The 13,858-nt window shown below is 40.9% G+C and overlaps 1 protein-coding gene across 1 annotated transcript in view; it reads left to right on the forward strand.

The window, feature by feature from the left end:
* The first annotated feature begins 3,005 nt into the window (after window positions 1–3,005).
* GRXCR1 (glutaredoxin and cysteine rich domain containing 1) overlaps window positions 3,006–13,858 on the forward strand; it is a 42,434-nt gene continuing 31,581 nt past the window's right edge. Inside the window, exons 1-2 of the mRNA XM_059818131.1 lie at window positions 3,006–3,401; window positions 5,284–5,286. Coding sequence (XP_059674114.1) covers window positions 3,006–3,401; window positions 5,284–5,286 — 399 coding nt within the window. The remainder of the gene's footprint in view (window positions 3,402–5,283; window positions 5,287–13,858) is intronic.

Raw genomic sequence — 13,858 nt, forward strand, 5'->3', positions numbered from 1 at the left:
TAGCCCAGTTCCTTGAGAGATGAAGCAGAGTCATAGAAGAGGCAATGGATGTAATATCTTCTTTCCAGATGTTTTTTTGCAGAGTGCTTCTCTATTCAGAAAAAAATCTCCGTAGTGACAACTTTTTTCTTCACATGCTTCGACCTTATGCTTGCTGGACCCCTGGTCTCGAATTAGTCAATAGCAAAACATTAGGACCAAAACAAAAGCTAACAATAGCCAAATGATTCAGGAAGAGTCATAATTACGGTTGAGAAATATCTCATTACTGCAAACCCCCACCATGTTACTTTTTAGTGGATACTGCTCATTAAATGAAATAACCCTTTGAATGAAAAGCAGTTTGTCTAGAGAAGCTAGAAAATGATAAACACAAATATAACAGCTGGCAGGGTGTAGCGTCAAACTGGGTAAGTGGAGTTAGTGTCAGCATTTACTACAAATTTTATTCTACAGGAGGGACAGAGATGCTTATTCAAGTTCCATCCTTTCTGCCTTTGTTGAGAACATGCACCCAGCAGATGCTACAAATACGTGCATTTCAGGTCTTATGTCATGAATACTCTCAAATGTCTTATGTCATGAATACAATCAGTTTAGAGTCAGTAACCTGTTTTCTGCTGGCGATGTGCAGTTACCCCTAAAGCCACCTGTTTGCTCAGAGAAGGTCCGCAGCTGGAACATCAAGATGAGATCTTGTGTGTGTAAACGCCTCTGTCAAAGGTCACTCTCCACTGTGCTTAACTATTTTTCTGCAGAGAAAACTGTGCATACAGTTTCTCATTTCTCATAACCAGACATAAAAATATTTCCCAGTGAATAATGGAATTGCTATGAAACTAAACGATAAGCTAATTTCCTACTAACAGAGAACAAGATGCTAACAGTATTTGGAGTGTTTTTAAAATGTGGTACTGATTAATTCTGCATTTATTCAACGCTACATTAACTTTTTATAATCACTGAGGTAACATCAAATCCTTTACACTATAGATAATACAAGCTTTCCCATTGCTTGCGATAGGTATAAAATGGTTTCTATGTTAAAGAAGATACAGCATCAATTGGAGGAGATAAAAATATTATAAAAGTGTTGTGCAAAATATTTCTGTCATAGAAGCTCATTTCTTAATCTGTGGTGATTGATTGCAAAGCATTTGGGTATTATTATTGAATTAAAAAAAAAGAATATTAAAAAAGTTCATTACTGCAGGCTTTGGAGTCAGTTTTTAGTAATAATGAACTGTATTTATTGTCAAAACTCCTGTGGTCAAATGGCTATATTACAGTGTGATTCAACCCCCCCCCAAAATGAATTTCACAAGGCATCTTATAGCTTTATTCAATATTAGTACAGACTTTGATACAAACTGTTTTTCTTCTCTGAAGGATGAGTAGCAATGCATTTTGACTCTTGTAACATTATTTTTACCTGCTTTTTTCCTGTGTGAATAATAGTAGTTCATAATACAGTGAATCGTCTCATTTTAGAAAGAAACCACAAATGCTATGAAATGCCATTAATCATTTGTGTTTCTATTTTGTAGATGGAAAATAAGAAAATTTAGAGTTTTAGTCACAAACATTGTGATTTTACTTGGGCTGAAAAGCAGTATTTTCATGCCTCTTGTTCAAAAGAAAGTCACAATAACCCCCACCTAATTGCTGAAAGATTTGAGCCTGCATTTGCAAAATCTTGGCCAGGAAGCCTCCTCAGATGCTTGAAGCTCTGCAGCTGCTCATGACCACAGGCGTTACCATTCTGGGTTGGCTGAGCATCTAGGGACCCATTATCATGCCTACAACTGTCAGGGGGTCACAGGCTTCATGAAGCATTTCAGTATTCATGAGTCTAGAGAGAAAAATGAAGCTGCAGAGAGTGTGCAGGGAATGTTTGCCAGGAAAGTGAGAAGGGGATGGAGTTCTCAATGCTGCTCTAAGGAATGCTTTGCATTTTACTTTAAATGGAGAAAATGCAGAAATAATACTGTAAGTAGGGATCATCATGCAAACTCAGAAACAGCTTGGGGGTCTAAGGTGCTACTACATGATATTGAGTAGACATAGACAGAAACCTCAAGTATGGGTTTGTTATGTTTACATCTAGAGCTGGGTGTCTAACACTGCACCAACCTCTACTAGTGATCTGCTGGTACAGGGGAATTTGCTTCTCCTGCGGCTGAATCCACCTTACCCTACTTTTCTTTGTTTGATCCTTGTTGTTCCAATGAATTAGCTTTCTCCTATTCCTAGTCCAGATTTCCTTGGCCCAGTCCCTTGAATAATTGACAAAACAAAACAGAGGCTGTGGTTACTGTGTGGTACTAGCTGTGGCTTGGTTTTATTTAATAACACTGTGTTACTCTGTGCAACAAATTGTGACTAATTGCTTCTCTACGGCTCTGCCAGTCTGTGAAAAGGCCAGCATCACAAAACACCAAGTCAGAGCTCCCTGGCAAATCTCTGTAAGCTTATGTAACATGCAAACTTTGGTCATTGTCTGGCTGGTAGGGGAATTAAGTGTTTTGGTGAAAGAATGTGCCCATCGTTGAGTCCAGCGCTGAATTTTGCAATTTTTCCCCCGGGTATAGTGTATATAAACAGTTTTGACTCTTCCTCTTTGCCTTTCTCAGCAAACAAAAACTACATCCATATAAACTTATGTAACTTCTGTTATTTGGTTTATCATGCGTGGGTTTCAATTCTTATTTTAATCAATGAATATAGTTTCTCCCTTTCTTGCTTTCTTCCTTAGTGCTAAAAAGTACACAATGGCTTTTTAATATTTAATTGATGAGCTCATTTTACGGGTTTTAGTTTAAAGGTAACCATAGCACAAACACATCCATTATTAACTGCAGAACGGCAGTGTAGCTTCTTGGGAACCCTGAGAACCCCTGTCAACAGAAAACAGCTCTGATATTGTTGTTAAGTGTGACAAACTGGCAAATGCAATGGGCACCACGCTGGAACAATGCAAACTGCTTATATCAATGGATGAGGCGATGTTTAAAAGTGAGATGAAGGCGGACAGTGAGAGGCTGCCGAGGAAGGTTCGATTCCGTGTTGCATCCTCGCACAGCGGAAGGGTGCTGAAGGAGGTGTACGCCGATGGGGAGGCTACCGACTCTCTGGACTCCGAGTACGCCAGTAGCTCAGAGACCGACCAAACCAGCCGGCTGAGTGAAGTGGATGGGCAGCAGAATGGACACATAGGGTCCGAGTGCGACGAAAATGAGAATGAGCAGGATGACTTGCTTATTTTAGTCAGGGCCACTAAAGAGAGGGGGTTTGGTACAAAGCGAGTCAACATCCTCAGCAAAAATGGCACAGTCAGGGGAGTAAAGCATAAAGTCAGCGCTGGTCAAGCCCTCTTTGACAATTTGGCAAAAGTATTTCAGGTAGGTGATGCGGTCCCGCTGGCTGTAAGCCCTGTGTCTGTCCCTTTTAACTCCCCACGTTATTCTTTCCCTTTGTCCAAACCTCTCTCATTTATGGTTTCTCAAACTCTTAATTTGATTCTGCCTCATTCCCACTGCTGTCTGCTTGCTGTTCTTGCTTACTCTTTCTGGTATGTACCGGCTCTGCACTCCGAATTGACTGCGAACTTTTTCTTTCAGAACTGACCTAAAGTTTGCTGAGTAGAAATGTGTATGTTGTGCTTCTCATGTATAGACCAGGAAAGAAATGTAATGGAGGAATTAACTGAGGCTTTATTGGAGATCTGTACAGATCCACTGTACAGGGATGTGTCATGTTTCCACTCCAATTATGTTAGTTCTAATGAGTTTACGATGTTATCTACTGTCCCCTACATGTAAATATGTATACTTGCAAATTCCATTGTGTTTAATCTGCAAAGTAGATCAAATTAGGTGCAGGATGGCAGCAATGACGGTTTTCCCACATGAAAATTTCAGAGGAAAGAAATCTTAGTTGAAGGTCTCTTTTATTAATGTCTGTTTTCCAGTTATTTTGTAGAAGGAGCAGGATATCTGCATTTGAAACAATATATGCTAAACTGATGTCTTAGCCAGAGAAATACAGGCCTCAGAAAAATCAAGATAAAAGTTCTTAAAAATTTAGCTCATATATATAATTTAACTATATACTCTATTCAAGCCTTTAAATCATTAATATTCAAACAAAAGAGAAACAGGTATGCAACCAAATTCTATCTACAGGTTGTTATAATCCAGAATTATGATGCTTACTTAAATTAACCTATAATTGGTTTCAGGGCATAGTTTTAAAAACATTTATGCAGTTTTAAAGCATGGGGAATTTGATATTAGTAACGACAGTTGCTGTGTATTGAAAAAACTTCTTTCTTACTTTGAAACTAAGTAATTTCATAATACATTTAAATATGGCTATAGATTAACATTCTCTTGCTTCTGAATATGAATTTATCCTCTATGGTGTACCTAAATTATAACAGTCTTTTTATCAATACTGGTGTTCCTGTGGAAGTTGGATGTTTCAAAGATGAATTAGCTGTTCCTTTTTGTTCTTCACATCACATAGCACTCAAGTAGCTTGCTTTCTTTCAAGCCACTTACTGAAGAGTTTGTCCTTGAGTTCCCTACTCTGATAAAATTTATAAAAAACTCACTTTCTCTAAGTAGATGAGAGTTAGGAAGTGTTAACTGGGGCATGTCTGGGTTCTTCTCCAACTTTGATTCCAAATACTGTTCCATGTTGTTTCACTACATGGCATACACCATTTCACCTCACTAGCCTCATTCCCTCCTAAAAGCTTCCTTCCGCTGCGTCAGCGACACCAAGCTAAGAAATTTGAATCAGCTAAATAAATGCACCCATCTGAAGACATACGTTCCTCAATTAGTGGCCTTGTCATCTTGCTTTTTCTATCTCCAGTTTTAGGTTGGAAGTTCTTCAGGAAAGGTTGATGGACGGAAATCAATGTACTTTGATTGCAATGGAGCTTCTTTTATTCCTAGCAAAGTTATAGCTAGGACGAGCACTATTTCCATGAGATGTTTTGTCAGAAGAAAGGAAGGCTTGAGAAGAGGCATATCCCTCTGATAACTTCAGAAAATGATATGTAGCCAAGTCTACCACCGAAGTCCATAATTAAAAACTGTAAAATAATGAATGGTTTAAAAGGTGATAAAGATCTTGTGTTTACAATATTTTCCAGCAGGAGAAATTGGAAAATTTAAATTATCACATGAAAACAAACTTAACAGTTTTTCATACAGCACGTAATTAAATTTAAGAACTCTCTGCTACAAGCATTGTAAAGGCCAAAAGAATAAGCAGGTTTTGAAAATGGATAAGGAAAATATATGGGGAACTGAGCAGCTTCTGCTTAAGCAGGTCTAGATGACTGATTTCCAGAAATAGCTGTGTATTCTTAACTTAAGCATCTACTGAATCAAAGACATATATTCAGTAATACAGAGAACATCAAGATTTGAGGTTTCTGCACAAAAAAGTTCCTGTTTCCCAAGAGATAAAGTTTGAAGTCTAGAGAAGAATGTTGTTCGTTCGCATATCTTTTGTGTCATGCTGTGAGCCAATTTTCTATGCCACGTGGTGAACACAGAGGAAAGCAAAGCACAAAGGTTGGCTTGGAGACTGATTGGCAACTGCTTGATCCTGATGTAAAATACGATCCGAAATCTGTCCAATTACAAATGAAGAAATGACCTTTAGGGTAAGATTAGAGGATGGTTTCTAGTTTTCTGTAAGTATGTTCCAAACAATTAATTGCACAGTCATACCACTTAGAGAACAGGAGTTCTGCATTCAAAGATACGACAGGACAGAAATATGTCTCTGTTAGAAGATATAACTCAAAATCCTTGATCTGGGCATTTTTGTGAGTTCCCCTCTTCATTAGTGGTTGAATACCCTGGAGGTATTTAAAAGACAAGTAGATGTGGCACTTAGGGACATGGTTTAGTGGTGGTTAGGTGGTTAGGTTAACGGTTGGACTTGATGATCTCAAAGGTCTTTTCCAACCTACATGATTCTATGTTTCTATGTGAGGTCATCTGCAGTTACATGTTTTGCTTCTCTTAGGTAAGCAACAGCGGATGTATAACAACAGTTAAGATGTATACGAAGTCTCTTATCCCTGAGGAGAGCCCATCTCTGCCCCTTTGATGATTCAGCAGTAGATGACCTCATTATACATTTCTCAGAGTCAGTGTCAAAGCAGGCATTTGTAATCTCAGAGTATGCACATGAACTCTTGACAATCCTAAAACCTGAGCAGTGTCAGTATTCTGATTCTTCAGACTGTATCTGCAAACTCCTCTACTATCCTTTACCCCAAATCCCCAGATGCTCCCTGTGGTAGAGGAGAGATCCTTTAAAACAAATCACTTTGCACAGATATTCTAGGGATAAGCAGGGATTCAATAACTGGGCTTTGTTAAGTTATGCAGTCAAGACCTTTGATGTTTTCTATTCAGATACCTGTGCTAAAAGCACTTCTATGTATTTTAATGTTCCATGGATTATTTGGGTTTTTGAATATATTTTCCACATTTTCTAACTATAGCCTTTCTACCGAAATGGTTCAGACAGTTCCTTCCCACAACAGACTCATGAAAAAACTCACACCTTCTGGAGTTTTGGGGAATGTGAATAGAAAATGTAATCCGGGAAGTACTTCTGGAGGGAGAGGTGGTTTTGGTTGTTGTTGTTGTATGGTACCAGCCTGGCCTGAGAACGTATATCTACGGCCAAGTAGACGTGCATCCCCTGCTACATCTTCCCGCATCCATGCACCGAGCAATTCCATCACCAGCACAACCGACTTCCCATTTCCACCCTTCCTTGAGAAGAGAAACTAGGTCCCTTGCGTTAGTCTGTCCGATGACTGTCCGTGTCCCCTGCAGCGCTGTGACAGTAAAAGGTCTCCCATCAGGTCAGCCCTGCATGGCTGATGAAGCTGCTGTGAGCCCGGTGGGAGATGGGACCGGCGTGGCCGTGGGGATGGGGTGGGACAGGGCAGCACGTGCCTGGCGGCTGCCTCAGCTTCATGGCAGGACAGTTTGGGGGGCAGAAAGGCGGGGGAGAGACCAGCCCTACTGATGCTTCAGGGGAGCACGGTTTCCATGGCAACCCCTCCAGCCTTTCCCTCCCGGGGTGGATGCCACAAGGAGAGCGTTGACATAGCAACCACACGGGGTGTGTGTGTGTCTGTGAGAGAGGGCGTTGCCGTGGCAACACCTCCCCAGCCCCCGCTTGGCGGGAAGGTGGTCTGGTGGCGGGCAGGGATGGTGGCCAGCCATCCTGGTGGTGGGTCCTGGTGGTGGGTCCTGATGGTGGGTCCGCCCAGCCTCCACCTGCACCCTGCCTGGGCCCGGCGGGGCGGCCTCCTACCCGGCTGCCAGGTTTGACCTCCTCCAGCGGTCAAACAGTCGGGAACACTTTATTCGTGAGAAATTCGTGTACTGCCGAAAAGCCCGAATAACGGAAAGGATCTGGAGCTCCCGGTCTCCCTGTTCAGGCACCTCCTTGGTGTAAGCGAAATTATCTCCTGCTGAAACACTAAAACTGATGGTGTCAGCAGCTCTGGGGACGTGACCCGCTAGTTGCATCAGGAGCATAAGCCCCTTCTCTGCATGGCTAAAGTAACTGTGGTCTTATTTCAGTATGTTACTAAAATTTTTGTTTTCTAATACTTAACATACTGTTAAAATGCAAATGGGTGTGAATATTTCCTATATTTTCCCATAGAAAGTAGTAGAGAAACGGTTCTCGCTTCCTTGAAATAAATGTCATTATTTTCATGACCAATTTTTATGACTACGCCATGCCTATGGTGGCTTCCAGGTGACACGGAGCAAAAATCCTTGGGTTGTCTCGTATATTACTAAGTAGTGCAACAACCATTTCATGCCAGACCGGGTTTCCATCCCAGTGTGCAACGTAACGGAGCTCAGCCAAAGGTTTTCCCTCATTTCCACTGTTTTAGCATGGGGCCTTTCCTCCATTTCCACACTTGCATGCTCCAGTGGGCTTCTGGCCTGCTCTGAAAGGTCACCTCCTGCTAAATTAGCTACAGATCTCATTCTCAGGCAGGGCCCGCTGACGTCTATTACGAAAGGGCAGACCTGCTTAACAAACCTGATTAATGCCTTTGTGAACATTGCATCAGAAGAGATACGGGTGAACAGTCAGACATAATGTACTTGGTCTTTACGATATTTTCCAGCACTCTGTCTCAGGTAGAGCTAACATTTAAGGTTGCAAAGTGCAAGTCAATCTTCAGCCCAAAAAGAACTAGCTTATCAATGTTTAGAGAGCGAGATGGGAAAGAGTTAAGAATCAGGTGGAAGTTTGGTAAGAGAAGGAGAGCTTCTGGGGTGGTTAGGTTCACTTTCATCTTTCTTTACTTGTAGGTGACCTGGAAAAGTGAATACACAGCAGGACATGCAGAGCTTACAAACCAGAAGGGCTAGCTAATACCATAGTGAAAATAAAATGAAAGACAGCAGCAAAAACAACTGTCTTCCAAAGAAGGCAGATGCTGTAAAGTGCTGTTAAAGACAGTTTCTGGTGCAATAGTACAAGCAAAGGTTTTAGGGTGAGTGGCACATTGTATACCGCTCAGCCGCTGGAGCATATATCACTACAACCCCCAAAAATCTGGGGAGAAGAGAGAGAGAGAGAGAGGTCTGCACTTTCACTTGAGAAGTCATGATGTTGTCCTCTACACTTCTTTGGCAGATGATCACTGCTGATACTCCAGCATTATTGCATTCTTTCAACTCAAAGACCTCTGCTAGGATTGGACTGAGATTGTAAAAGGTCTCCTGAACTTTTCCTTCTTATTCACATCCATAAACACCGCCCTGTGACTCCCAAATGGGCATAGCTTGCAAAAGGAAAAGATTTGCTGGATTGCTTGCACCTACTAGTAGCAATGTTAGGGAAACCTCCTGATAACCTAAAGCCATAGCATTTGCTGTAGTAATGCCACTTCTATGGATGGAGATAAATCCCAGTGAGCTGTAGGTACCTCCTCTGAGGTATAAAGTTCCAGTGTATGTTCCTAGTGTTAGCAAGTCTGGAAAACTAATTATTGAACAGTGTCGCAGTGAAATCCACTGCAGAATAGGAAAAATTGTAATGACTCAGAGGATCAAGTAATTAGGAAAAGTAGGTTTCTGTTTGTTACAGAAAATTCAGTGTGAGGACGACTGCATCACCACTGGAATGGGCATAGTGTCCCTTCACCACTTACTTTGTACCTTCCTAAGTGTTTTGATCTGTGACCACAGTGCATGAGACAGTGATTCAGCTGATTAAGTGACAGCTAAAACAGGTAGTTTCCAGAGCTGGTGGCTGAATAGCCACACAGATTCAAAAAGGAAGAAGTTCAGGTCTGTGCACTTTTAACTGAAGCCTGGGGTTGGTCAGTACTTAGGATATTAGTATTTATTGTTCTCATGTTCTCCTATAAATCAGCTCAGCTGTAAAGTACTGAGCTCAGGTAAGTCTATTATTAGATTGCCCATGGTATTTTAGGGTTTGCTGCTATGGGACTTGAAATACATATTTGACATAGACTTGAAATGATCAATAAATAGACTTTAAACTGTCTAAACCTCTGAAAGTGATATACAAGCTTTGAGTTTAAAATGACTTAGCTGTCTCATTTTTTAGAAATGTAGGTAAGGGATGTCTTGATTTTTCAATACACTCAGCACTGGGAAGCTTAGCAACAAAACCGTGGTTACGTTTATCACCTCTTCAAGATTGAATCAATAACTGAAGAAAAAAAAATTGCTAGACTTTTATGCTGGCAGTCTGATTAGTCTGTACTGGACATCTGTCCAGCCTTCCAGAGCACCGCATGGCCTCAAAATTATCCTTGCTCTGATGTGTCTTGATCCTTGTAAAGGATCCATAAATGAGGACACAGTTCTTGAGACACTCAGGTGCACCGTATAGGGCTAAGCAGAGGCAAGCCCTGGGACAATAAATATTTCTGTTCTGTGTTTACATATGTTTCTGCTTCAGAGGATATAATAAACATGTAGTTTGACCACTTCTTGAATCACACCTACCTCTGCAGGTGAGTGAAAACTGTTACGACACTGAATTAATATTTCCCCACTGGTTGCAATACTTCTACCCGTTTAGCATAGGTAGAAATGACTATATAAAATGCAAGACAGCTGAGAAATAGCTTTTATGCATTTTGCAGTCAGGCTTTAGTGGCACGAGCGGTGCAGTTTTGAATCTTGACAGGGTGATCTGTGCACCCAGCCTTCCCTGAGACAGAGACTGAACTGACACACTTCCTAGCTAGGGTCTGTGAAACACGCTAGAGTCTCAAGTACAGCCAAAACCTGGTAGATGCAGGATGGAAGCAGCAGTGAGGAAAAGATTATTTTGCACTTCATAAACACCTCTTTTTTGTTGATAGAAGACAACTTCTAACAACTGACTGGTACTGAATAGAGTTCTTTCAGGCTTACCCCAGCTAGGGTCTAAGTGCCTGTGGTCCAAGCAGGTTGTGCAGCCTGTAGGAAAAAGCAGAGCTGCTGCCCTGGACTGTGAGGGAGAACAGAATTAAATTGTTCCCTCTGTGAAGTCTACGCCATGTGGCTACTTTCCAAAAGAGTGATTTATTAATAACCCTCATCCCTGGCCTTATGTTTTGCATGACAAAGGGCATAGCAAAGAAGCTACGCTTAAACTACAGTGAATATGTATATACAGAGTATGTTTATGTAGTACTAGAGTGAATCAAGACTTAAGGTATAGATTCAAAAGACCCAGAGACTTCTGGAGGACTTAGACATTAAGCTCCAAAACTGTGATCTTCCAAACCTCTCTTTGGCGCCACCTTATCTCAAAGGCTGCAAAAGCCTTTTATTAATGAAAATTTGACTAATGATCTGCCTTGGCCATGTGCCTCATCATCTCAGTATTGACAGGACATGACAGTTACCTCCTACTCATGTCCTACGGGAACCACAAAATAGGCGTTCCTTTGCCTGTCTCACCTGCAGGGATTGATGCAGTAGGTGTCCTCTGAGCATGCCTACTGGATCAGATCCTACACAAACTGTACATAAGCAGATGCTGCTTTGTTACAAATCGTGTCTGCAGGAGGCAGTGGTGGGAGTTGTACTTTGAATTAGACAGTCACAAGACAGCATGAATAAGTTGCTGGAGCAGGAGTGGGACACAGCCTTGCTGATTCTCAACTTGCCATCCCAAATAATGTGCTTCAGCATCATGCTTGACTTCCATTTCTTTATTTCTCACTCTTAAGCACTATAGTCATGTCATTGCTTCACCATGGGGGTATCCTAGAAAAGCTCGTAGCCTGTGACTTGCTTGTAAGGGACAAGAGGTAGAGAGGAGACTCAAACCAGGTAGCCAAGACGTGAGAGATGAAAATAACCATGTTCTGCCACTTTGTTTCATGCTCTCTCTTTAAATCTAAAAATACATTTGCTTTCTTTTTGAAAGAAAGAACCAGTGTACTTGTTCTCAGGCAATGAATGTGAACGCCAAATGGAAAAAGATGCCTCCTAGTTGTACTAAGTGGGATTCCTAAATCATATTTGCCTTAGAAAATTCTCTGAGCTGAAAATAGTCATAAAATGAGAGAGTATTAGAAGGAAACACCATCTATGCTTGCCATCCTCTTACTTTTAATTATCTGTCTGGTAGACGACCTGGAATACTACAAGAACACTGGGCCCGAGCCTATGTACTGTTCTGGGACTTGAATGTCCCTTTGTGGAACTGCTCAATAAGGTGCTCAACCTTTGAATTAACATGGAAAATGCTTCATCTTACTTCAAACTGACTTGAAAAAGAGTAATGTTACATAAAGAGCCTATAAAAAAAAAAATCTTCGGATGTTAGTGCAGAAATTTTTTTTACTTATTGTAACAGTAGGAAATATTATTTTTTTTCTGAATTGGCCTCTTACAACAGAGATGAAAAAGATGAACTGATTAGGCTTAATAGTTAATTAGTAGCAATAACACTTTCACTTTTTCTAGCTGTGGAGCTCACCTCAGTAACTCAGCAGGACACTTATGAGAAAATGTCTTTTGAAGTATTCGTAAAAATAGGACTATCAAGAAAAGTTGGGTCTATTCCCTTTTCTTTGACGTGGTACAACAGGCTGCCTGCTAGCTCATTTGCTGTGTCCTGTTGCCCCTGAATATCTGCATACCTTTGACACAGCAAACACAAATTTTGCGGAACACATAAAGATGATATAAATTGCCTACAAATATGAACCGTCCTATATGCTTAATTACTGGCATCATTCTTGGTCATTGAGCCTAATTTTTGTGTACAAATAAATTACTCTGCAACCAAATATTTAAGGGTCCTCATTGCACCTGAGTGTCTTAGATGAGGTATGTTTTAGTTAAATTTACAAACATGGAAGCAAGTATTTGGCTACTCTGGGCCAATTTGTCACCAGATTGCATAGCTGTGCAGTTGTGCAATTGCAAAAATATGGTAATAAGGAGGATGAAACACAGCTCCTTTATTAAAAAAAAAAAGTTCAAAAGCACGAGGAATTATCTTTTCCTTAGTGGTATGATTCTCCAGGCAGGTACTAATGCTTTTGATTTCATGCCATAGAAGGCATCAGCAAAAATACTTTCTCCCAAAGTAAGTTAATTACACTACAATTCCATTTAGTTTACAGATCTCAGAACTGTTTCAGTTCTGAACTAGGATTTGCAAAAGCTTACACTAGTATTTGCAAGCACAAGCTAGACAAATATAAATGTGCACATGCCATAAGGTATTGCGTTGCAATGACCCAGGAAACCTGTATTCTAGCAGTTGACCAAAACCATGTTTCAGGAGTCACCTGCTGCCAATTTAATTGGCATGTAAGTGTCATTGAGGACTATTTCCTTCCCTCAGAGAAAAGGGATGAAGTCATGCTTTATTTGCAGATAACAGTTGCTAGACTGCTCTGGTCAGTCAGCAGCCTGCTCTGACATTTGTCTACTAGTTACACACTGCACCAACACAAGATACATAATTAACAGCTTGAAATAAAGAAATGGTCAAAGAGATACTGGGTTTTTTTGGCTGGAGCTTTAACCTGTGACTGCAGTGTTCGGCAGCATCGTCCGCTTGTAGCCTAAGTGCAATAAACCATGCTTCAGAATGGAATTTGCAGCCAGAGAAAAAAGGGCATGACTTTCATGCATGAGAACCTTCCTCATTGCTGCAACATCCAGTACCAGGTAGTACAAAGCATGACATTCAAATCATACTGAATATTTCCAAAACTTGTAAGATAAATAGTAATTAGGACAGCATCCCCAGCCTGTTGATTTTGAAAAGGAGCTGGAAAGATACAACTCCCCATCCAAACAGGCAATCTTGTGGTTTTGCTTGACACAGCAGTTATGTTGTGGAGAGGCTGCCACAGCACAACTCTTTACAGCCTCCATCATACAAAGCTATGGTAATGGTCACAGACGAGCAGCTGGAGTCAGTGAGGTAGAGACTCATTTCACACATGGCAAAGAAAGAAGACAGAAAAACTATCATTCATTGCTAGTATGAATTGTGGAAAACATTTTAACAACCTTAGTACAATTTTGCTTTGGAACTGTGCCTAGAGACATGATCCATGTCAGAGGGGTGTGTCTTCTATACCGCAGAAATGCCACACACAGACTCGTTCTTTCACCACTTCTCACAAAGAAATATGGAAAAACTTACTGGCCAATATTTGCACACGTTTATAACAATGTGTGGTGTTATGTTCTGCATTGATGAATCAGTCAATGCTGAGGCAAAGGCCAAGAAATTTTTTTGGGGATTCACTCCTGGTAGCCTTGTTTGGAACACTACTGATTGTTAA

This window comes from Gavia stellata, chromosome 5 (genome assembly GCF_030936135.1).
Source record: "Gavia stellata isolate bGavSte3 chromosome 5, bGavSte3.hap2, whole genome shotgun sequence".
NCBI lineage: Eukaryota > Metazoa > Chordata > Aves > Gaviiformes > Gaviidae > Gavia > Gavia stellata.